Here is a 25240-nt window from a genome sequence, read left to right as displayed (position 1 = left end):
TTTGAGAATTTTACCTCCTGGTTCTCTCCTCTTTACTGCTAAGGAGACATCAGCAACAGGTCAATGAAATTCTGAAGCAGCATTAACAATTTCTGGATTATTTGGCTCATTGGCCATAGAAAAAGGGCCATAAAAGTCATGTGACAAATCTTTGGATGTTCTCAAAAATTATGGGTCTCAGACACATTGCAGGAAAATGAACCTGTCTAGTCTATATGTCACCATAATGTAATGGGGAAAGAAGATTATGCTGGGGACTGGGCTTACATTGCCCTAGATGGCTGTTTACATGTAATACTAGTGATCTATGCACTATCACTCTGATTCATGGATATAGAGGATGGCACATGTTGACAGATGCTTGGGGAAACTGTTTTGCAGGCTAAATGTAGATGCTTTGGCTCATTTTTACATTTACCCTCTGTTCACTACCAGACACTTGCCGATGTCTCCCACTGAGTATCTTCATTTCTTTTGAACAGGTGAGCTGCAAGATTTTGCATTTTTTCCACCAGTACATGATGGCATGCAATTATTTCTGGATGCTCTGCGAAGGGATCTATCTTCACACCCTCATCGTGGTGGCCGTGTTTACTGAGGAGCAACGCTTGCGGTGGTATTACCTCTTGGGCTGGGGTATGTATTTTCTCCAGCTGAGTTTTGAGCCACCTTCACTTCTGTCTATATATTTACAGTCTTCTTCTAGTCTTCATCTCAGAGAACAGCCAGGGCCCCAGGTCCTTTGAGGAATGATGGGACACAGGTGCTGGCAGGAGATCAGTCTCCAAGAGAGCTTGGTAGAAGCCGTTTAACAAGTTCATAAGGGCTGTGATGTGTAGTAGGGTCAGTGCGGAAAAGGAGGGGAATGATTATGAGAATGTCTGCAGGAAACAAACACAGGTAACAGATGAATAAAAACATGCCCTGATTGAGAGAAGATCTGATTAGGCCCCTTTAGTTTTATTTATCACCTGTTTATAAAGCAAAGGTGAATTTCACATTTTGAATTCAATATCTCCTCTGCCCTGGCCCCCCTTGCCTTCCTCAAGAACATTCATTCCTGTCAATCCATCAGCAAGACTCCACCAGTGAAAGGTCAAGAAGTGGAGTCCACCTGAGCAATAGACATAACCACATCGGCCTCCGAGTAGAACCTACCTGACACCATAGCACATGGCAATGGCTTTGAAAAGCCTACAGTTGGATTGCTTAAGATGTAGCTGCTTCTGTATAGATTGGCTAAGGCAGGGTGCTGAGGTGCATGAGGACTCTCTAGAATTGTTTCCCTTCCACCAGGGCTGCTAAAAATCTAGCTCACTCTGGTGGAAGGGGAGCAGATGGATAGTGAGACAGTAAGAGTAAAAAGGCTCTTAGACAAAGACACATGCTGCCTTATCAAAAAAAGACACATCCCATGAAACTCACATGCCAGAGGAGGATCATGACTATAGAGCCAAAGGCTGCCCTTACTATCCACTGACAGGGTGACTTTGACTCTTGGAGTAAAGTCTGTGGATTGCTTTCAACTAAGCCTGCCCTTTAATGCAGCATTTTGGGGAGCCCCTAAAAATATTTATAAGAAAGGAAAGATTTAAATGAGAAGGGAGGATAATCCAAAGGCTTTCTGAAAAATAAACGTTTGTATTTAAACCCTTGCCCAACAGGCATTGTTACCAACCATATAGAAATGTGTCTGGGAAGTCATATAAGCAGCCCGAACTCTTTGCCACAATTTATACAGGGCTGGTCCTGTGCGATACTTATTTCCACAACACCCCTCCCTAACAGGAGTACATGGATTTTAACCAAACACATGACCCAAACCCAAGGGGATAATCCAAAATGGTAGATCAATGGGGCAGATATTTGGAGTGTCTCAATGTTGAAATGATGATGCTACAACTCTTTGGTTGCAAGAAACAGGGAATAAGTTGTTCTAATTTAAGCAGAAAGAGAGAAATTATCAGAATCTAGAGTATCTCATGGAAGTCAAGAGCCAAAATGCAGCTGGGCTGCTAAAAGGGCTGTACCTCTGGGACCAGGCAACGAGGAGAGTCTCTCTCTATCTTTTGTCTCTGCTTTTCTCTGAGCATCTGTTTTAGCCATCTCTTTCTCTGTAGATAATAGATCACAGAGTCTCTGCTCCTCCAATCCTAATGGTTAAATACAACCTATCCCAAAGGTTCCTGAGTTCACATTTTTCTGTTCCAGGTACACAGAAAGACAAAATGCTTGTCTTTAAGTCCCAGTTCTGAATAGCAGGGCAAGAGAATCTGATTTGTCCAACTGAAGTCAGGGGCCAGCCATGGTTCAATGAACTGTGGCCAAGGACATTGAGAGGGTTGTTGTCACATGGTGCAAACATGTCTGGGATTGGGTGACCCATCCAGAAAAAATGGGAGAGGGTCTTTGTGAACCGAACATTCCTCTAGAATATACCCCAAAACACCTCATCCTGTAGGCTGCTCTCCTCAATGAGCAGCAACAGCAGCAGCCCCAGCATCCTGTTTCCTTAACCATCCTTTGGGGTTAGAAATCAGGCTTGTGACTATCCTCCTGCTGGTCCCATAGCAGATGCTGGGTTCTCATGCTCTTTCTTGTCCTCAAGGTCAAAATCACCTTTTATCGTTTTTTTTTTTTTCTTTTAGCTCCAGCCTTCTCCAAGAGGTTGATCTTTCCTTTCCCTGCCCTTTTCAGCCTCATATATGTAGCCTCGTATATGCCCTCTCAATGATTTCTAGTCTTCCAAAGCTGGTCATACTAGGAATCAACTGAACACAATTTAATCCACCCAATAGCAATTCTGATCATCACAATAGTAATGATTAGTGCTGGTCAGTTGCCTTGCAATTAAAGACCTGAAAATAACATCCCACCCAAGCCTGCCACACACACACAGGCACCATTTCTGTCTGATCCATTTTGCTTATTTCCTTTGAAATAAAATATATGGCATGCTTCTTGTACCGGTTTTGACTATTCAAAAACATCTATCTGCCACACTCAGAAAATTTTCCACGGAAGAAAAAGGCTGTAAATTTATTCTTGCCTGTGACATTCAGCAGAGATGAGGACACCCTGAAAGGAACAATTTACACTGATCTTTCTATACTGATGCATTGTGAATTAGTTATAAAACTTTTTGGCATCATCATAGACAGCTCGACGAAGACATCTTAACATGCATAAAGAACTCAAAGGAAAAAAGGAACAAGCTTCTCAGCTGTGTCAAAAAGAAAGTAATGAAAACAAGTAAAATATTTATGGGATACCTTAACTTTCTTTAACCAGAAAATAACTTAAAACTTTATCAGAATGATTCAAGTAGAATCCTAAGGAACATTGCACTCAGAAAGGTAAAGACAGAATTGTCAACTTAAAAGAATGAGAAGGATTTGCATTTCCACAGATAGATGATTGGAAAGACAGATAGTCAACCAATATAGTTCTAAAATGTAATTATTTTTTAGCATGCCAGAGCTAAATCTTTCTCCACTCCTACACACACACACACACACACACCAAAATTCCATCAAACTCCTTGCTATTCAAAAATCATAGTACCAAATCTCAACTCTGAGAACAAAACTGAGAGACAGCCATGATGACATATTTTAAAGCAATAGTCCTCTCTTAAAACTTTAGGCAAGCATTACCTTTGGATGGGAGCAAAACAAGTAAAATTACAACCAAAAAAACTGTTTAAGAAAAATAGTGTCACAGAAACTTTAAAGAATTTAATGGAACGAAGAAGAAGAAGTTTCTACTGGATAATATTTGTATTGTCTTTTTGAAATTATTTTCACACTGAAATAGTATGATAGGTCCTAAATTTTACAATGCCATAAAATAAGGCATAACCTAGACATTGAAAAGAGTCTGAAGGTGTGACAGCAGAAGATTTGGCCCAAGAAAGCTTCGTCCTGAGACCTAACCTTGTTTGTAGGCAATGTACATCCCATTCATTCACTTCAGCTGTGAATAATATTACCCACTCCAGGATCTGGAACAGATCTCAAAGTATAAGAGATGTTATGAACATCACTCTCTGAGTGAAAAGCATCTAGTGGTGAAATTCTCCCCAACAGAAAATGAAAGAAGTCTTCTTTCAGTAGTTACTCCCTTACAAGTCTACGCAAGACCACTTATTGGTTGATTTCTTTCAAATTGAAACAACTTCAAATACTGAAGTTTAATTATCAGAAAAGTCATTTATTTTACAACCTTCTTCAGATTGATTCTTCACCTTGCTGGTTCTCCTCTTGCTGTAAATCAAACTAGGAAATTCCCCCTATGGACTTTTACAATGAACAAATAGAATTTATCTAGTCCGCCTAAAAGAGGAATCCTATGGAGAAAGGGTTATTTTTACCCTCGCCATCCTTAGTAGGAGGGAATGGTTGTTATGGCTCTTGGGGCCTAGAGGGAGAAGAGACAGAGGAAAGAACAGGCAAACTGCTTAAAAAGAGGCATCATGGCTAGAGGAAGGCAAAGAACCCCAGGAGTTAGCAGGTATGGGATCTACACTCCTCTCTATATTTTAAGTAAGAAACACATTTTCCTTTGTACAAAATGGTAAGGTGAGAGTTAGATCTCCATATGCCTCTCTTGCTAATTCTAAAATATGTATTTCAGAATAAATCTAGAGAACAAATTTCTGTTTCTAAACCCAAGTGGCAAAATGTTATGTTAGAACTGCTCTGAATAAAACAATTATGTTTTGTGTAAATAGTCAAACTCAAAATTCTTTCAGGTCAAACATTCAATCGATAGTCCTATTGAATTACATGCTCCATGGGTTAAGAAGCTGAGGTTGTTCTTAGTAGAAACTCAATATTTTGAGGTGTTCTCTTTTTGTGTATACTTCACAGAAAATAAAAGTGTGTCGGTCTAATTCACTTCTGAGACCCATTTCTTAATCTGATGATAATTTTACAAGTCTTGCTACAAATGTCTCAATCAAAGCAAACAATATTCTATTGTGCATCGGTACATCTGAGAAAAGAGAATTTTTTTAACAAAAATCACAACTTTTCTCTAGATCACATTTGCAGAATAAAAATCGATTTTAAAAAGATGTAACTAGACAGGATACATTTCCAGTAACTACCTCCATCGTTTCATTTATAAATTCAAAGTTATTTTTACTAGAACTTCAAGTTTAGTCAAGGAAGTAGGTACTAAGTTGCCTTAATCAAGTTCTGCAGCCAGAATTTACAGAGGGTAGGGAAAGCACTAGCTGCTCTCAAGTGTTCTCGTGATATAAACAGACAGAAAACCAAAAAATCTAAAGGAAATATTGTGAACACCAAAAAGGCTTTTGGCACAATCACACTATTGCTTCCATATGCTGTCCCAGGGCACATCCCTCCAAGGTGACCCAGTGCCTCTCCACAAGAGAGCCCAGTTCACACGCAATGCGAGGCTTTCTGGCCTCAGTTAATAGTCATCATCATTATCATGACAAACCTAACAATGGTATAATAGTCATAATAAGAGTCATAATGTAGCCACCATACTGGATCATTTGGGAGAGGCTTTTAATTATCTGGCTGTTCTTAACCAAACTTGCTGAAAACACATGCTGTTCTAACCGAGAGCATTTTTTACCTGGCTTGACCAAAGATAATTTGTGCAAAAATGTCAGGGAAACATCTCGACAGAGAGATTAAATTTGCCACCACTTTTGAAAGTAAACTAATATTTTCCATGCAACTGTAGTTATAGCTTATGAGCAGGAAACCCGGTGTGATTTGTACTTCTTCACATTTTCAGGATTCCCGTTGGTGCCAACCACTATCCATGCTATTACTAGAGCGCTGTACTTCAATGACAAGTAAGTATTATGGTGGGTTTTAGTTAACACATTTGTAAAGAAAACGCACTTGGATTGATGTGTTCCCCCTTTTCTTTCAGCTGCTGGCTGAGTGTGGAAACCCATTTGCTGTACATCATCCACGGCCCTGTCATGGCTGCATTAGTGGTGAGAATTGCTTTTTACATCCATTATTAACAATGTTATCTCTTTATGGGGATTTCTGTGAAGATGGTTCTATGTAACATATGTATTGTAACTTCAAAATGAAGCTAATTTAATGATAATCTATAATAAGAACAATTTGATTTGAGAGTCTTCAAATTAAAAAAGTGATTATTTGAGGCTGGCCCCGTGGCTGAGTGGTTAAGTTCATGCGCTCCGCTGCAGTGGCCCAGGGTTTTGCTGGTTTGGATCCTGGGCATGGACATGGCACTGCTCGTCAGGCCATGTTGAGGCGGCGTCCCACATGCCACAACTAGAAGGACCTGCAAGTAAGAGATACAACTATGTACCAGGGGCGATTTGGGGAGATAAAGCAGGAAAAAAAAAAAAAAAAAAGATTGGCAACAGTTGTTAGCTCAGGTGCCAATCTTTAAAAAAAAAAGTGATTATTTAATATAATGGAGGGGGGCATAAGCTCATTTCTATGCATACCATAACAACAATATAGGTGGGTTTTTTTTTTTTTTTAACAATTCTATAACTAAATTCTCCTAGTTAAAGGTAAAGACCAAGGGGCTGAGGCATGGTAAAAAGGTGTTGCTGATAAAGTCAGAGACACAAGGTCCCTCTGACCTTTTTCCCTCGGCTTTGCCAAACAAAACAACTTCCATTTCATCTTTGGTACGTGAGCCATCATCATATTCACACTTGATCATGCACTTAAGGTATTTCAGGCACTTCTCATACATTGCCATGCACTTCCTAATAGCAACCCTTCAAAGGAGAATCATCAGGACATTTTACTCACTAGGAGAACTGGACCCAAAGACTTAAGTAAACCCACCCCAAATCACATGACTAGTAAGAAGTTGGAGTAGGGCAGAATATGACTGTCTGAATCTATATCCAAGCTCTTTTATTTCTGCCCATGGTTTCTATATGTTGGCCAGCATCAGAACATCAAATTTAATATTTAGATATTATTTTTCCCATTAACTTCAGTGATGGTGTTTTCTTTGGATAAGAGTAAGACAGATAAAAATAGTCTGAGTCATGGACCGTTCTGCTTCTGCACTGAAGAAGCATCCATTAGTAACCGATCAAATTGGGTTATCATCCAGACTGTGTTCTAACTTTCCTAGGTTTTCCAATGCAAATTCAATTTCTTTTGCCCTTTTTCAGAATAGTGACACACTTACTACCCCACCTCTCCTTGCAAGGACCCACTGATGTGGGTCTTGAATATTTACAACACCCCATAAAAGTTCAACTTTACTAAGGTCTCTTTCTTGAATTTTTTTGGCAATAACATTTATTTCTATTCTAGGTAGAAAAATCAGTCTGATCATTTTTAAATAAATTATCAATTAAATTTTAAAAACGATTTTGGTTTCAGAACTAATCTTCACAACCAAAAATAGTTTGTGACCCACCAGAATGGCTAATATTAAAAAGAGTGACCATACCATGTGTGGTCAAGGGTGAAGAGCAACTGGACTTCTCTTCTAGTGCTGGAGGGAACACAAAATGAAGCCGCCTTTTAACAGATTGGCAATTTCTTATAAAGTCAAACACACACTTACCACATGAGCAGGCAATTCTACTCCTGGGTACTTATTCAAGAGAAATGAAAACACGTGTCCACACAAAGACTTGTATACAAATATTCACAGCATGTTTATTCATAATAGTCAAATTGTGGAAACCATTCCAATTCCCATCAACAGGAGAATGAATAAACAAATTATGTGTATTACTTATATAATGGAGCAATGAGCCCAGCAATAAATATGAATGAAATGCTAATATACACCACATGGATGAACCTCACAGATAATATATCAAACCAAAGAAGCCAGACACAAAAGAGTACATAGTATATAATACTCCGTTTCTATGGTAATAGAAATCAGTGGCTGCTGGGGGTCGGGGGAGGGGCCTGTTGACTACAAAGCAGGAGGAAACTTTCTGGGGTGATTGAAGTGTTCTTGTTTGGAGTGACTGTTACACAGCTGCATACATTTGTCTAAACTTCTCAACGTAAACTTAAAATCTCCATCGTATTGAATATACATTATAGTTGAATATGCCATGAAGTTATTTTCTTTATAAAAAATGTTATAAAAAAAGAAGGCTGGGTTAGCTGTCTCCACTGAATAAACTTTACAGGTAAATTTTTCAGTCCTCATTTCACTTTGAGGTAAGTAGTCCTGGCTAAGGGGGAAATCTTCATAATGAAATGACAAGAAAGAAAGATCTAAAAATGTCATTTATGACTCCCTTTTATAAAAATTATAAAAATCAAAATAAAGAGTTGAACCTCACTAGCGTTGAACCTAATAAATTTACATGTACAGGAAAATATTTCCTCATTTAGGGAAAAAAAAAGGAAATGTTAATTCATGTCTGAAATGAATCTTTGGTTATCTGACGTTCGGTATGCCAGCAATGCTGAGTAAATTGTATGCCACCTCAGGTGGTCTCTCATGCCCTGTGGAGATGTCATCTGCTCCCCACACTGGGTGAACAAGAACTGAAGAAAGTGAGTGCCTTTAAGTGGTAGTAACCTGGATGATTTGCTCGTAACTTCATATCTTTCCAGGTCAATTTCTTTTTTCTGCTCAACATCGTCCGGGTTCTTGTGAGCAAAATGAGGGAAACCCAAGAGGCAGAATCGCACATGTACCTGAAGGCTGTGAGGGCCACTCTGATCCTGGTGCCCCTGCTGGGAATCCAGTTTGTCGTCTTTCCCTGGAGACCTTCCAACAAGATGCTTGGGAAAATCTATGATTACCTGATGCACTCTCTGATTCATTTCCAGGTAAGGAAGACAATGGTGTCTTTAGTCAACTACTTGCTCAGCAATAAAAATGAATGAAATGCTAATACACACAACATGGATGTGTTGTGTCTAGCTAGTTGCCACAGGATGATCAATTTTCTGGGGTTCATCTGTGATTAGAAGGGCCCTTTAGACTATATGTAACTTGGAAGGGCTACAGTTTCTCTGTTTCTCATCGCCTCCTATCCTATGTATTGAATCTTAAAATTAAGGAAGGAAGCAGAGGGAGTATGAGCTTTAAGAACATATCTTTATGAGGACAAATATTTGTCCAGGGACTGACCCATTGCACAGTGCTGAGGACAGAGCTTCTACTCCCACAGTCCTTTCGACCTTTCCTTCCCTTTCCTAGTAGTTTGAGGGCCACATTTGTTTTCGCTTTATTGAGGGGAGTTTTCAAGGTCAACATAACCAATGCCAATCAGTCGCCCAACCTGGATTACTATCAACATAGTTGCTAACGCCATGAAAACACAACAGCAGAGAAGCAGATGTTTCTATTAGTGTGAAATGCCTCCACTGGACCCTGAGCTGGAAGCTATCTCCCTCTTAAACTGGAACCCAGTTTCCAATTACTCCATTTCACTACCTTGGCCCTGATTAGAGAGGTGAGGACCAGAGACTATCAGTTTAGCCATTCCTACAATGTTAGGCAGACGCCAGAGAAGGGATATGGCTGACATTCTCACATTGTCTAATCAAAAATAAAGATAATTATTGCTACCATTTATTAAGCACCTAAAGTGTGAGGTAAATATTATTACACCGATCTTACAGATAAGGAAATGGAATTTTCTGGTTAGTGGTAAAGTCAGGAGATTTAATTCTGAGTCCCATGATCTAAAATCTCATAACTTGCAGCCTCCAAGTCAACAGGCTCAGCCAAAACTGTGAAGGAAACTGAGGTTTGTGAGGCACTTTGTTGCTTCTGCTTTCCCATGACTCCCAGGGCCTTCAGCTGGTCCCACCCAGGCATATTCTCCCTGGTAACTCATACAGAAATTTTCAGACTCTCTTTTCATAAATAAATATTGAATCAGTTTTTCCACGAGGCATAATGAATTTGCACAAAGCCATCCATGCCTCCTGCTTTATCACCTGCCATTTGTCAGAGGGATGTCAGGAATCCATCCAGAACAGACCAGTGACTATAAAGGGAAGTATCCAGGCCTCTCCTTATGTGGGAGAGAATGGAGTGGGCTCTCAGGGGCTGTACTGGGTGGTCCCATGTCTGCCATACAAGAGTGGAGAATGGCTGCCCTGTTTCCATTCACTCTGCCCCCAATCCAAAGCCCCATCGAAGACACAGTGCCAGGTATTTTGAAAGCCAGGTGGAGCATGGAGGGTCCTAAGTCAGCAGTGAGTCTGCTACAGGCTGTTAGGCCAGAGTTTTGCTGTCTCAATTTTAAATTTCAAAGTAATTTTATTTTCTACTGCTGAGGCTTAATGTGAAGAAGGATGTCAAGATTAGTAGGGCTAAAACCAAAGTTTAGGGGTTGTTTTAATAATCTGAGCTATTGCTTTGGCCATTTCCATAGATCATTAAAGCTTAGACACAAGGAATCTTCTGAGTAGTGACCAGGACCTCAGAGGTTACTTATTCGAGAGATGTCCTTATTTGAGAGATGAACTTGGCTGTAGGTACATTACTACACCAGTTCACCATGAAGACACAGGCCACAGTCAGGCCCACAGCCATGCACTGTGACACTTGTGCTTGCAAAAGTTTTCTCTACTAGACTACAAGATCTCAGTTTTCAAATTTTTTAAGTACAAAATTTTTTTCAAATCCTCTATAATCAGCATATACAAATCTCCATGTTAAAAGCAGTAATATATTAACCAGATTGACTAGAGCTGTCCTTGTAGCCAAATGATAAAATCCTAAAAAGAATACATTTCTAATGGAATATTTTGTAGTGAGGGACTGAATTTGCATGATGATAATTGTTTCTCCTTGAGCTTAGTCTTGCCGTTGCAGTAGTGAAATGTTCCTTTCCAGGTTGTCTATTTATATTGATTGTCAAACAATATAATGCACACAAAAATAACGTCAACTCTATTTTTCCTCCTCTTTTTAGGGATTCTTCGTTGCGATGATTTACTGCTTCTGCAACAACGAGGTAAGCATGCATTTCCTGTAACACTATCATTTGTTTATATAAAGCCAGCACTTTACAGTTCCCAAAGGGCCCCCACACATTTTTCACTTGCTCTCACTTCTACAGTTGGCCTCACAGGACTTCATGACTAGCAGGATTGTGCTTTTTCCACTACTCCAAGCTGAATGTTATCTGTGTTTGTGTGGTACAATTGCAGATATTATCCAGACAGGCAGCTAAGTTCTGATTTCCTTGGATTGCACCCTAAACTGGTCAGCACCCTGAGCAGCAATAGTGACAGCTATTCTGGATTCCCATAGGAAGAGAAGTCATGCCTCTGTTCCCTTTGGAAGACCCAACTCCTCACCAAGGCAGAGCCAATGTCCAGTCAACTTGTGACTGGTTCACTACCTTCTTTTCCAGTTGTGTGGCACCATGTCATACTACTTATAAAACATTTTGAAAATCATCCTAAAGTTAAGACTCAAAAAGAATTCTCAAATAAGACACTTATTATCTCAATATTTAGATCAGGAAAATCTAGAGATGCATGAGGCGAGTGTTTTCAGGGTTTTTTTTTGCCAGAGTATGCTTTCTTCCAATGGACTCTTGCCTAGGAGCCCAGCTTGTAAAACATAAAAATGGAGCCGCTAAAATTTGGCCCAAAGAACTGCCAGGGCTTCAGGGAACATGATTCAAAAGCTTCCTCATTTTTCAGGTGAGAAATCTAAACTCCAGAAAGATCACGTGACTTACCCAATGCCACAATCTTAGTTGTACAACCAGAACTAGAATTCAAATTCCTGATCCTTAATTAAGTAAATTTCCACTGCCCTGCATTATGTCTATGATTCCTCCCTGAGACTTTATTGGTTCACTTTCTCCAGTTATTCACTGCATAACTTTTAATGTTAAAGTATTTCTGATAATTTTAAATTAATTGTAATTAAGAATAATTCTATACCAAGGCAAATCACATTTTGTTAAGAGATCAACATATTATTTGCCTGTTAGTAATTAGAAACATTTTCTAACCATTATCAATTGATTTTTAATTGATTCTCTATTCTTTATTTCTTCAGTTAAACAATATCTAGCGAACACCTATAATATTTTTGCTGCTTGTGACCTATTACTCATCTCCAATCCTAACATCACAAGAATTTTGTGGCTCCTATTCTCCCTTTCAACTGGCATATTTTATTCCTTCCTTCATCCATTCACCCATCAACTCATTTCTTCACTCAACAAAAACGTTATGCCTTCACTATTGCTAGGAGTAGACTAGAGGCTTGGGATAGAAATGAAAAAACATCCTTCTGTTGCCAGCTGTTAAAGTCGCTTCCTTTTTTTTTTTAAGAATAGCAAAACTAATAAGTAAATAGGGCTTAGGTCACCCCACCTTTATATCAATTTCTGTGAATGTATATCTCTGCCTTTTGAGTTGTTCTGGTGGCATACAAAATAAATTCTTTCATCTAAAATAATATCAAAATATGCCTAATATAGAAATCAGGTTCAGGAAGGGCATACTTTGAAAACATGAGAGGACTGCATGCTTTTGTAAAAATACCTCAATATAGTCATGCTTTGCATAACCATGGGGACACGTTCTGAGAAATGCATTGCTAGGCCATTTTGTCATTGTGCGAACATCATAGAGTGTACTTACACAATCCTAGATGGTATACCCTGCTACATACCTAGGCTACATGGTACTAATCTATGGAACCACCTTCATATATACCATCCATTGTTGACTGAAATGTCATTATGTGGCACATGACTGTATTTATTATCTTAACTATGATGCTGTCTTTGAAGTATCAGACATAGAAAGCAAACCCAGAGGTACTCCTAACAATTAAATGTTTCTAGTTCATTTGAGTATCTCTGTATTTGAGTGTCTCTGATTTTTGAAGTAAAGAAACCATCTCCATTTTAATTAAGGTCCTGTTACTGGGGGAAGGTACAAGTGTGACACTTCTAATAATATACAAATTGTATAGTATGCCAAATATCATATTACAACCCCATGGATTTTAGGCATCTGGGTCTCAGCTGGGCTTTCTGTGAATGTATTGTCTTACAACATTAAACATAGGTAGGGCACTCATACATGCAGGGCATTATTTCCAACTGCATCTGAGATGCGGTTGTGGTCAAGCTTCGCCTGGCTGAATATTAAGTTTTAGTAGAGATTTAGCAGGCTAATATGTCAGTTGTACAGTGAAGATGGAAGTTTTAATTTTTATTTATTATTTGTATGTTATCAGTGATTCCTCCTATGGAAATGGATCAGATAGCCAATTGGTAGATCAGAAACAGGGAAGGAATTTTGAGAATTACAGTAATAGGAATCAGGAGATGACCAGGAAAGCATGCTAATGTATCACCCATTTCCTACAGCTCTTCCGAGAGCATGGACATTGACTATCCAAACATTTCAGTAAATTATTAAGCATCTAAGAGACCTCAAAAAAGATGATTACAGCTATAAAGATGTCCCATTCTCCCAAGCAGTGGCTTAAAACTTAAGAGTGAGTACTAACAACACACAGTGGATTTTCTCTCTTTCCTGTCTTGCTAGTGCCCATACATTGTGGATAAAATAGTTTGTAGATCAAAGTAACATGATCAGAAGGATCTCAATTTAACAGTCACAAATTGGAGTGGATGAAAACTAAAACTTTGTTTATTTGCTATAACTTATCTTGCTTTGAAGAGCCCATTCCACCAGCCTCTAATAGTTTACAACAGTCTCTTTCTAGAAAATACTTAATTCAAGATCCTTTGTCCAAAGGTGCAGCTGGTTACCAAGTATTATGCTGACACCCCTGTTGAAGTTCATGTGGCTCCCCTCACTTTGACGACCCTAGAGATCCCTTCACTCTCTGGCCTCCTTGACCTGGACGCAGCCCTTTTCTGATACACTAGTTCTCTCTTCCAAGCCACCTGAGGAGCCCGGGAACGTGAGCTCCTTTCTTCACTCTGTGAAGGGTCTGTGAATTTGCCTTCAGCACGTGCCTTAGCCCCGGCTCAGGCACCATGTTGGCCATAGTACCAGGCCAAATGTGGGACTCTTTACAGGGCTCTCAGTTTTCAGGACTGTGCTCTCAGAATCAAAAAGAAAGACCTGCTTTACTGGGGTGTTTCTATTATTCCTTGCTTTCTTTCTTCTCCTCATTTTCCCAGGTATTCCCACCGTGAAGGGGAAATGCAAAGTCATTTATGTCTCTATACGTCTCTCTCTTCCTCTCAGGACTGGAAGGGCTCTGCACTTGCCCCTTGCGCTTTCTGTCTGTGAGGGACTCTCCCTATATCATATCCTGCATGTTCTCTATACTATGGCTTTTAGTAAAATCTATTTTCAGACCAGTAAAGTTTTCTCAACATATGCAAAGATAGGCTTTTCTATTTAGAAATTCTTCCTCTTACTCAATAAAACCTGGTTTTCAAAACCATTGTCTTTCTAGAGAGTCAAGAAAATCTGGGGCTGGTCCCGTGGCCAAGTGGTTAAGTTCGCGCGCTCCGCTGCAGGCAGCCCAGTGTTTCGTTGGTTCGAATCCTGGGCGCGGACATGGCACTGCTCATCAGACCACGCTGAGGCAGCGTCCCACATGCCACAACTAGAAGAACCCACAACGAAGAATATACAACTATATACCAGGGGGCTTTGGGGAGAAAAAGGAAATAATAAAATCTTTAAAAAAAAAAAAAAAGAAAATCAGCTTTGGGACTCATAGCTAAGCAATGATTTCTTTGTTCTACACCAGTATTCTCAAACTTCAGTGTGCATCAGAATCACCTGGAAAGCTTGTTAAAACACAGATATTGCTGGGTGCCTACCAGCAGAGTTTCCTATTCAGTAGGACTGAGAATTTGCATTTCTAACAAGTTCCCAGGTAATGCTAATGCTAATGCTTCTGAGCTGGAGACCACACTTTGAGAAGCATTGCTCTAGACAGAATCTACTTTGTTCTTCAAGCAATGAATGACTCTGCCTTAATGAATGAGGGAGATGCAGGGCAATGTTATTTAAGAAATACAGTGTTAAATATTTTCAAAAATATTAACCTGATTATAGATTACACTTATGTATTGTTGTCTTTTAGAACAAGAAATCTTCCCCAAACATAGGAAAGTAGGTAGTGAAATGGAATTAGAAAGCCTTGATCTTGTAATCCTCAAGTACTCAATTACCTCCCACCATAGAGCATATAAATTTTATAAGATAAAAATTCTGTACGATAAAGACCAGTAGAGAGCTTGCTGAAATGTCCTTTAAAAAGGTGAAAAAATATCAGTTACAACTCTGTGAATAATATTCAGAAGTATCCTTCAGCATCTAATTACTAGGGCTTAACAGGGATCCAGCCCTGAAAAGTCATATGAAAACATTTAAAGCATGCAATTACTTTTTAACTTCCAAGTGAATTTAAAGTGTTTTTAAAACCCATGATTTTTTATCTTAAATTCAGTTTGCAACAGGTCTGTTGAGTTGTGGTGGCAGCAAGTGAAGTATGGAGGAGCAGGCCTTAAAATCCTTTCATTCATTGAATCAAAACTTCTGGGATAAATCCGACCTTTCATTCAGCAATACATAACAGCAGGGGCTTATAATGAACTGAACTGGAAAACAAAGGCCAAAGACAAGTACATGCAAATCCAGCCAAGAAGACTCCAACCTGGTTTTCTTTTTCACAAACGTAGAAACTGAGACCCAAATATCCCAACCTTGTACAACTGTTAATACTAGAGCCAGGCATAATAATTACGTCTTCAAACTGTCGGACCAGAGCGGCTCTATATTTTAAAGTTATTGTAATAAGTGATGAATTTATACAATTCAAATTACTCTTATCCCATTGGCAACTCCTAATATTTCTGATGCCTTTGGGGAGCGACAAACGTCTCCCTGTTTCTTTCAGATTCAATGCCCTTATTCTTGTGATCAAAGCAGCATTAGGCTCAACCTGTGGTATTGTGGGAGATAATTGCCCTTATTAAACTGTAATTATTGAAGTGTCCTCTACATGCTGTGAAGGGTCTATTCTTTTTTGTTTTTTAAAGATTGACCCTGAGGGGCCGCCCAGTGGCACAGCGGTTAAGTGTGCACGTTCCACTTCGGTGGCCCGGGGTTCACCGGTTCGGAATCCGGGTGTGGACATGGCACTGCTTGGCAGAAGCCATGCTGTGGTAGGCATCCCACGTATAAAGTAGAGGAGGATGGGCACGGATGATAGCTCAGGGCCAATCTTCCTCAGCAAAAAGAGGAGGATTGGCAGCAGTTAGCTCAGGGCTAATCTTCCTCAAAAAAAAAAGATTGGCCCTGAGCTAATATCTGTTGCCAATCTTTTTTTTCTCTTCTTCTCCCCAAAGCCCCCCAATACATAGTTGTATATTCTAGTTGTAAGTCTCTGTAGTTCTGCTATGTGGGACGCCGCCTCAGCATGGCTTGATGAGAAATGCTATGTCGACGCTCAGGATCCGAACCTGCCTATTCTTCTATATCTGGTTTACAAATTGAAGCAGATTGCCATCTCCACACAAGAGGATAGGTTATAATTCTGTAATACAATTATAGATGGCCATGAACATTTCTGTAATAATAATTTTAAAATATTAAAATAGACTTCAAACCCTTGGGCCTCATGTGGGGCTGGGTTCTTCATTAATATGCATGGATACGCCAATGGGGATAATTTTAAAAGGACAAGTGAGGTGAAACAAAAACTTGTTTTTTTTCTGCTGGGCACTTTTGCAAACTCACTCCAAACTTGTAACTGTCTGCCTCACATACCTCTAAATGTGAGTGTAAGTTTTAGCTATACAGACAATGTCAGTATTTGAGAGGTGCTGAATCCACAGAAACTATCAGTTTCCTTTGTCTGGGGACATTGCTTCTCTAAAAATATGCTGAACCAGTATATTTCCTAATTCCTTAACAGTATACTTCCTAATTCCTGGGCATTTGATGGTTCCTAGGTTATAAAGCTGGCATTTGGGCACCTACCTTTACTAGACAGTACAACCCAAATGAAGTCAAGCCACCTCTTGTCTAGTCACAACAGGATAATACATTGTAAAGAAATCCAAATCCAAAGTCCCAAAGAGAATTGGAAAGCAATTTAAATATTTACTAGATTCTTGAAGAGAAAAGTAAAATTTACTCATGTTTTATCTAAAAGTATAACTCATTAGGGATGCTCTTTCCCAGATATATTCAGTTTGTGGTTTCATATCAATACTTTCTGATATAATCAGTCTAGTCGCTCTTGAATTCTGTAGCACTCCCTTCTCACAGATTACAAAGCAAAAGTCCAGAAACTAGACTGGGAAGCAAAGGATCATCTTGGGGAGTGGTGTGGAGGACGAAGGGAAAGCTGGAAGAGGAGAGTCTGAACTACTTACTCATTCATACTTTAATAAATGCACTTGTATTTGAAAACATATTCCTAGAGATGATCTTCCCATTGAGAGTATTTTCTTCCCTCTTCCCAAAAGATCCAACACCCCCGTTTTCCCAGCGCAAACCAGAGTGTGAGGAAACTCGCTCATTTACATCAACTTCAGATACTTCACAGGACGTGGCGAGCCCAGGTTATACAGCATTTTTTATGGAGACGCAGTTTAGAATGTTTGAGAGACAATCAAATGTGATATCAGGAACTATGTGTGTAATTAAGACTCTTTTTATTTTCTTAGCACCACCACCCTCCAAAAGAAAATGTGACAAAGTTTCATTTTAGTCTAAAGACTTAAGGTCAGCATCCTACCTTAATAACCGTATAGTAATACTAATAATAATAGTAGCCACCCTGCATGGTACTTTGTAGCTTAAAAGCCACTTTGATATATACTATAGGTAGAAGAGTTGTATTGAAGGAAGGAGTCTCAGAGTGGTTAACTATCCTGCCCAAGATTACATTGCTCATGTGGGCAGAGTCAGTTTCTTGACCCAAAGTTCAATACTTTTTTTCAGCACATCAAATGAGACCCAGTGAAATGATCTGATAGATGGAAAAGGAATGGAAGGGTGGTGTGATGTTACCCGATGACAACCTTTCTCTGCTGCCCAGTTGGTTGCTGATACAATATGACAAGTGTTTGCTTCTGATAATTTCCAAAAGTAGCAACCCATGGGAGCTCAAGAGCAATTCCCACGAACATATACCACAGCATGAGAGACAATCTACTAATGGTTGTAGATGATCTAATGTCCAGTCGCTTACAATTCACCTCAGGGAGGAATTCAAGCGCTCAAAAAACACCGATGCTAAGTCTTATATCAAAACTCAGTTTTGAGTTGTGTGAAAAAAACTTCAGTATCTCTCTCAGGTTCACTCTAGACATTTTCAGCACCCCAACCCTAATACCACTGGATACCAACACACTAATTATAATATAGTCATGGATGATTATTTTCTTGACTGAAAAAGTTATGAACTCATTCTAAAATGGATGTTGACAAACAGTCAACAAATATTTGTTGAATAACTGCTATATGCCGAACAGCATGACAGGTTCTCGGAATACAAAGATGAATAAGATGTGGGTCCTGCTCTTAAGGATTTTACTGTACAGAAGGAGAGAGAAACATAACGAATCGTTACAATATAATGTAGTAAGAGCAATCATGAAGACATGGACAAGTGCAACAAGTGCAACAAGAGCACAGAAAAGAGACTTCTAACTCTGTATTAAGGAGACAAGAAAAGTTTCCTGGGATGACAGTAGAGTTGAGTCCTGAAAAAGGAGTTTGGGCACCGGTGAAGGATAAGAGAAGGGCATTCCAGGCAGAGGGAACAGAGTGAGCAGAGGCCTGATGGGAAGTGATACAGCTCAGGGGGAGAGAGAGGCAGTTTGGAAAATTAAGGTCACGGCAATAAGTGGCTAAGAACCACTTTGGCAGAGAGATGAGCCAACTCAGGCAAAAGCACTGGCATGATGGGAATTTTCCATTCCTCCCACTGACACAGCTCTAGTCCTGGTGTCCAAGTGCTCTTGCTGGATATTAAATCCCCCCATATGTGCCTGGCTGAGTGACTGAAATGGAAGCATTTTGGGGAAATAACTAAAAGACAAAACCATCAGACCAAGACTTCAGGTCACTTTTGATGTGGATTGAATTCCTTCTCCTGAAGAGAGTAACCCTGATCAAGTTCAGCCCATTTGGAGTACGTCACCCCGTTGCTATTTTGAATGGCAATAGCTGAATGCAAGAAGCCAGTGTGTGAAGGAGCATATTGTTTTGATTAGAAGGAGTAAAACGACTTAATCTTTCAGACCTTGTCTTCTCTGTGTGTCCTGACCTCATGACAGAAATATTCAAAGGGTTAACAAACTAGTCAATGCTCAGTTATTCAGCACTAGATGTAGATAGACTGTCCTGCTTGATTTGCTTCTTCACTGTTCCATTCTTCCTCACCTCTACCTCTTCCGTTCTGCCAATCCAGCCTTTTCTCTCCACATTGCAGCTTCCACTTGTGCATCTTCTAGTAATGTGCTCAGCAAACCATAGGAGGCGAAACACATGCATGAATCAATTTTCAATCAGTAAACACCCCTAATGAAGAACTGAGCCAGACAGGATCCTGAAAGTGCTAGATAATAATAAGGGAGATACTTGACTCTCTCAAATTCAGCCACGTTGATTGGAAAATCCTTGGTGGTCAGTGTAGAGAGAAAAGAGGAGAAAAAAAAGGGAATTACTGCTGCCATGCACCAGCACCACTCTGGGTGATTTAAACAACCTCAATAAATCTTATCAATATCTCTGTGAATTAGTGTTATGACCCCCTTTTTACAAAGGAGAAAACTCTAAGAAGTTAAAGAAAAAACCATGCAGCAAACAAACTGGTACTCAAACCCACAGGGCACAGTCTTTGGAGCATATGCTTGAGCACTTGATGCTGTCGTCCTACCTGTGCAATGACCACAAGAAATAAATCCTGTCTTCAGTTCAGTTCTAAACATAATGGTCAGCTCTCTACTGTGTATGCTGTGGCCAAGTGGCAGGGTCAGGAGCCATGGGCTTCACCTGGGTCTGTGGTTCTGCCACATTCCAGTTGTCTGACCATGGACACATTACACAACCTCAGCCGTCATCTGTAAAGTGAAGAGAATAGTACTGCCCTTCGCATAGGACTGTGGTGAGGATTAAATATATTAATACTAATCAAGTGCTTGGCATATGGCACATGGTGAACCCTCAATAAATAGTAGCTAAAGCTCTCATGCCATCCTTTACTCCCCTGTATGGCTTTGGTCAATGCAAAGTTCAGCTGCATGGCAACCAGCTCACCCAAGCCACTTAAAGTTTTTGTCTTTGTCTCTTTTAAATAAAATTAGATATAAAGTGCTTTGCACTCAAGCACTCAAAAAAAACCCAGAGTTTGTTGCCTCTGTAATTTGGAGAGACTAGTATTCCAAATATCAGATTACAAATTATTCTGTCATTTGTCATCTTGAACCCTACAGCTGCACCGCTGTATGAAAATGAATCTCTCCAACTACAAGTTTCATACCCTCTTGACTTGCTTTTCAATGAATCATTTGACTGTTTTGCGTTTTCCTGAGTAAAATATTTAAAATTATATGACAAATACTAATAATTACCTGGAAAGATTGTTACTCTACTACATACAGAAAAAATGTATTTGCCACAGAAACATTCAGCCTCATGTCATACATACAGCTTTACAACATTAATAGGTTGAACTATTGTTTATCTCTTCTTTCAGATCCATGCAAATGTAGAGGAGATGAAATGGCTCTCCACAATCAACTTGTTATGTGATTTGTGTCACATCATATTATTTCCAGATTCCCCTTCATGTGCCCCATAAAGTTTAGGTGTTATATTTAAATTTGATAGCCAAATAAACTAAGGATGTATTAATAAATCAATGCAAGTATTTTGTATATAAGCTTGTCTTAGGTACTGAGCAATAGAAACTCTCAGAAATATAGAGTAGATATTATAGCAATAATCTCTTATTTTTTACTTTTGAACAGCTATAAAGAAAAGCAAGAAGTTAGGAGACAACAGGAAAGATGAACTTTACTAAATTGAATTCAGTTCTGTAAAAAGCAGAGCTAGACAAGCAAATTTACCACCTGTGTTGTTTTCAGTTGTGGTTATTGTAGTTTTTATATTTGGAGTACCCTGACTAGCATCTTCTCCTCCTCTTGTGTTTGATATAGAATTTATCATATTTATAAAGCAAGTTTGATAAGTTTGTTTGCATATTAGTCTTTCAATAGAAAGAGATTGAAATTTCATTTTTAAATGGTTGTCACTCCATTAATCAGAGTTTTATCTGGCACACCCCATTCAAGCCATATTGGATAAAGGAAAATTGACAGGATGAGGCCATTATCATAAAACCCACTGTGCTATGGTTTACATATATATTTCCATGACCAATAATGAGTAGATTTAGATAAAAGCTTCTACCTTATCAGAGGTGGTAGCAGGTAAAAAGTTTTCAAAATCTTTCTCCCTAATATGACACGTATGCCATATTGAGGGTGAAACCAGATCTAATTTCATTCATTCCACATAAGAGCTAAAGAAACCTTTGCTCAGAATAGCAAATAACCTTGCCAATGGTAGCTTAGGCAAGTAACTCAGTTCTGCAACTCACAAATGCTTCTCCCAAGATGGTATATTCCACAGCCAGAGCATATGCCACACAGCCCTTCAGATCAGAATTACAATTCAACCTCTTTAACCTCTTATTAGCTCCAAGAACTGTGCTCATAAACTCGGCTTGAGTCATTTCTGACAATTACATGAAAATAAGTCACCTGCTTCTCTTCCAGGTCCAGACTACTGTGAAGCGTCACTGGGCCCAATTTAAGACCCAGTGGAACCAGCGCTGGGGGCGCCGCACCAACAACCGCTCCATTTCCAACGCTGCAGCCTCCGCTGAGGCCGGTGATATCCCTGTTTACATCTGCCATCAGGAGCCGAGGAATGAACTCGCCAACAACCTAGGTGGCGAGGGTGCTGAGGTCATCGCTTTGGAAATCATAGAGCAAGAGTCATCCGCTTGAATGTGAATAAATACAGCATCATGATCACTGAGCCTTCATCTCCTGGGAGAAAAACAGACCATGCATTTAAAGTGATTCCCATCCTCCCAGGAGTTGAACATATCATTTGTGAAGAATTATTAAGTGAATTTGTCCATAGTGAATTTGAAGAAAGTTATATTTGGTACTATTGCTGTGGGAGACAGTCTAGGAATGGAGTCTCCCACTGCAACACTTGTGAACTCCATCTTTCATCCAGGACTGAGATGCAGATGTCATAGTAATGCAAGCAAAGTATCCAAGAAAAACACAATTAAATTGACCTAGTTCAGAAACAGGGTGCTCCTTGTTAATCTTGAGCCATTTTTACCTTTGAAAAATTAAAATCACTGTCAATATTTTTCTTTTTAACTCTAGACTTTGAATTAGAATATTTCTGTATTTGGCTATAGATCTGATTTTTAATTTTTTTTATTTCAATCAATTCTGATGTTACTCAGATGTTTTACCATCAACACAATGTAAACCACACAAATTACAACATGACCTCTGCAAGACAAGTGGCTTTCTGATACAGAGATGACTGAGGATGTGGGGAAAGACCTGCCTTTGGCAGGAAGACTTAATACTTTGAATGAAAAAGAAATTGAGAGTCAATTTGCTCGAAACCTAAGATGGACCAACTTGCTCATTGGTTTGTTAGTATCAGATGCTCAGCTTGGCTTTGGCTAATCCCGTCCGTTGGGCAAGCCTAACTGCTGTAAGGAATTGGCCTTCGGTGCGTTGGTGGCTGACATTTATAAACTGGGAGGTTGCAAAGAATCCATCCTAAATTTTTCACAAAACTGCCAAAACTATAATTCCTAATGAAAGAGAATACTCTAAAGAGAGTTTTCCATTTTCCTAAACTCCAGGATTTATAAAGCAAATCACTCCAAGGTTTGTAAAGCAGATTACCTCTTGCCCTTGGGTGCTATCTAGCAGTAGAAGATAAATTGAAGACTGGTAATTAAAAGACTCCATATAAATCCATTAACTGCCTTCCACACAGCTTCAAACCTTAACAAGATCTTAGTCTTTTCCAGGAAGATTCACGAGGGCTAATTAGAAGTCAGTTGGTAGTTGACCTCTTGTTTGCCGCTATTAGCAAAACCGGAAGGGGAGAAAAAGGACCTGCTACAAATTTAACCTTATACCAATTCATTTAAAATAGAAGTAGAGTTTCTCATTAAAACTCAATATTATATTCTCACATGTCTCTTTACTTCCTCAGTATAAAATCTTTGAAAATCCCTGAATAAACTAGTATCGTTACTGGCACCTGAAACTAATTTCTGAACTCGCAACAGTAATCAGAGTTACCGTTATTTAATCTGTGTGCTTAAGTGAGGCGATATATTGAAACCCTCCAAACCTTGTCTCACCTGTGTCATCTTATGCCACTGCCTTTCAGAAGTGATTTAGTTGTAGAAAGAAAAAAATTGATTTGTTCTGGTTATATATTTGGTGCACCCGAAGAAAACTATATTCCTTCGATGAAAATGCATTTTGGATACTAAAGTAGCTGAAGTCTCCTCTACTGAATGTAAGGGAGGAGTCAAAAGAAGGTATTTTCCAATCACAGTGTTTATGTAGTGGTGTTCCTATTTTTGTTTACAAACATGGAAAACAGAGTATTTCTGGCAGCTCTAGTACAAATGTGATAATCTATTGCTGAAATATTCTAGATGCTATTGTGCTAATCTAGTAGGGGCTGATGACAACAAAACAGCTTACCATAGAATTGTACTACAGTGCCAAAATTATGTGACATGCTTATGCCATGTATATGTATAAATTAATACAGAGTATGTTATAAGCAAAAACTTGTATATTTGCATATTTTTCTAAAGAAATATATTCTTCATCTTTTCATTCATTCATCTCATCTCCTACTCATTCCAAGTTCTTTTTATTCTCTTTTTCATTTCAGCCATGAACTGCTTGCATCCCATCTTGCTTGTATTACAGGATGAGGAAGGATAATCCAAAAGTATAGGTTAGAAAACCAAGTGCAGGGGCTGGTCCCGTGGCCAAGTGGTTAAGTTCGCGCGCTCCGCTGCAGGTGGCCCAGTGTTTCGTTGGTTCGAATCCTGGGCGCGGACATGGCACTACTCATCAAACCACGCTGAGGCAGCGTCCCACATGCCACAACTAGAAGGACCCACAACGAAGAATATACAACTATGTACTGGGGGGCTTTGGGGAGAAAAAGGAAAAATAAAATCTTTTCAAAAAAAGGAAAACCAAGTGCAAAAACATCAAGGTTATTATCTTTGTCAGTATAACCATATTCAGTCTTCATAACTCCAAAGCACAGTTCTCACACCCTTGATAATGCCATAACCACACACAACTGTCAATCTATATTGCACAAGTTTGGGAAGCATGGCAAAGAAATCTAGGGCAAGAAACTATCACATCCTTTTATTGTTCTTTGGGGTTTTTTTCATTATTCTGTGACCAGACTTGAAGTGTCCAACATCATATCAGATCATTAGAATTGTTACAATTATTTATTTATTTATTTATTTATTTATTTTGGTGAGGAAGATTGGCCCTGAGTGAACATCTGTTGCCAATCTTCCATTTTTTGATTGAGGAAGATTGTAGCTGAGCTAACATCTATGCCAATTTTCCTCTATCTTGTATACGGGATGCCACCACAGATGGCTTGATGAGCAGTATGTAGGTCCGCACCTGGTGCACCTGGGATCCGAACCTGTGAACCCCGGGTTGCCGAAGCAGAGTGCACGAACTTAACCACTATGCCACCAGGCCAGCCCCAACAATCATTGATTTTTCAATACAGTTTGGGAGAGAGACTAAGGCTGGATAAAAGGAAAATAGTTAAACATCATTAGAATGCATAAAGGCCACTATGAGAAAGATTTTCAGATCTGGAAAGCATGAAATGGAAAGAACGAGGATTAAATAAGAAGAGTGATGGACTAATAAAGGAGAACAGGAGCAATCTGTAGGTTCTTACACTATGTGACAGCATCCAAAATTCTTGGCCGCATGAGATCTGGAGAACTTTTTCAGAAAGAATACATCAGGGCTGCGTCTTTCCCTTTGTGTTCCAATGGGCTATACAAATAGATATTATCACTCTCGGGATCTTGAAGAACAAAAGTAATTTTCCCTCACACCATAAAATGATTCTTCAGGAGGGTAACATCAACTCAGATCAAGTTGCCCACCTGCTTTGATCCCTGTTACAAAGTGATCCAA

The 25240-nt window shown here is 39.3% G+C and overlaps 1 protein-coding gene across 2 annotated transcripts in view; it reads left to right on the top strand.

The window, feature by feature from the left end:
* The window catches only part of CALCR (calcitonin receptor), a 144523-nt gene extending 120732 nt beyond the window's left edge, over nucleotides 1-23791 (top strand). Inside the window, exons 9-14 of one of the 2 annotated variants that reach the window (XM_046668892.1) lie at nucleotides 483-636; nucleotides 5776-5836; nucleotides 5917-5983; nucleotides 8583-8801; nucleotides 10904-10945; nucleotides 21755-23791. In XM_046668892.1, coding sequence (XP_046524848.1) covers nucleotides 483-636; nucleotides 5776-5836; nucleotides 5917-5983; nucleotides 8583-8801; nucleotides 10904-10945; nucleotides 21755-21988 — 777 coding nt within the window. In that variant the 3' untranslated portion in view covers nucleotides 21989-23791. Of the gene's footprint in view, nucleotides 1-482; nucleotides 637-5775; nucleotides 5837-5916; nucleotides 5984-8582; nucleotides 8802-10903; nucleotides 10946-15405; nucleotides 15511-21754 lie in introns of those variants that run through there. The other variant, XM_046668893.1, reaches the window with a different exon arrangement.
* The last annotated feature ends 1449 nt before the right edge of the window (nucleotides 23792-25240 follow it).

This window comes from Equus quagga, chromosome 8, assembly GCF_021613505.1.
Source record: "Equus quagga isolate Etosha38 chromosome 8, UCLA_HA_Equagga_1.0, whole genome shotgun sequence".
NCBI lineage: Eukaryota > Metazoa > Chordata > Mammalia > Perissodactyla > Equidae > Equus > Equus quagga.
Note: the sequence above shows the minus strand (reverse complement) of the source record. Positions and strands in the feature narration are given on the sequence as shown.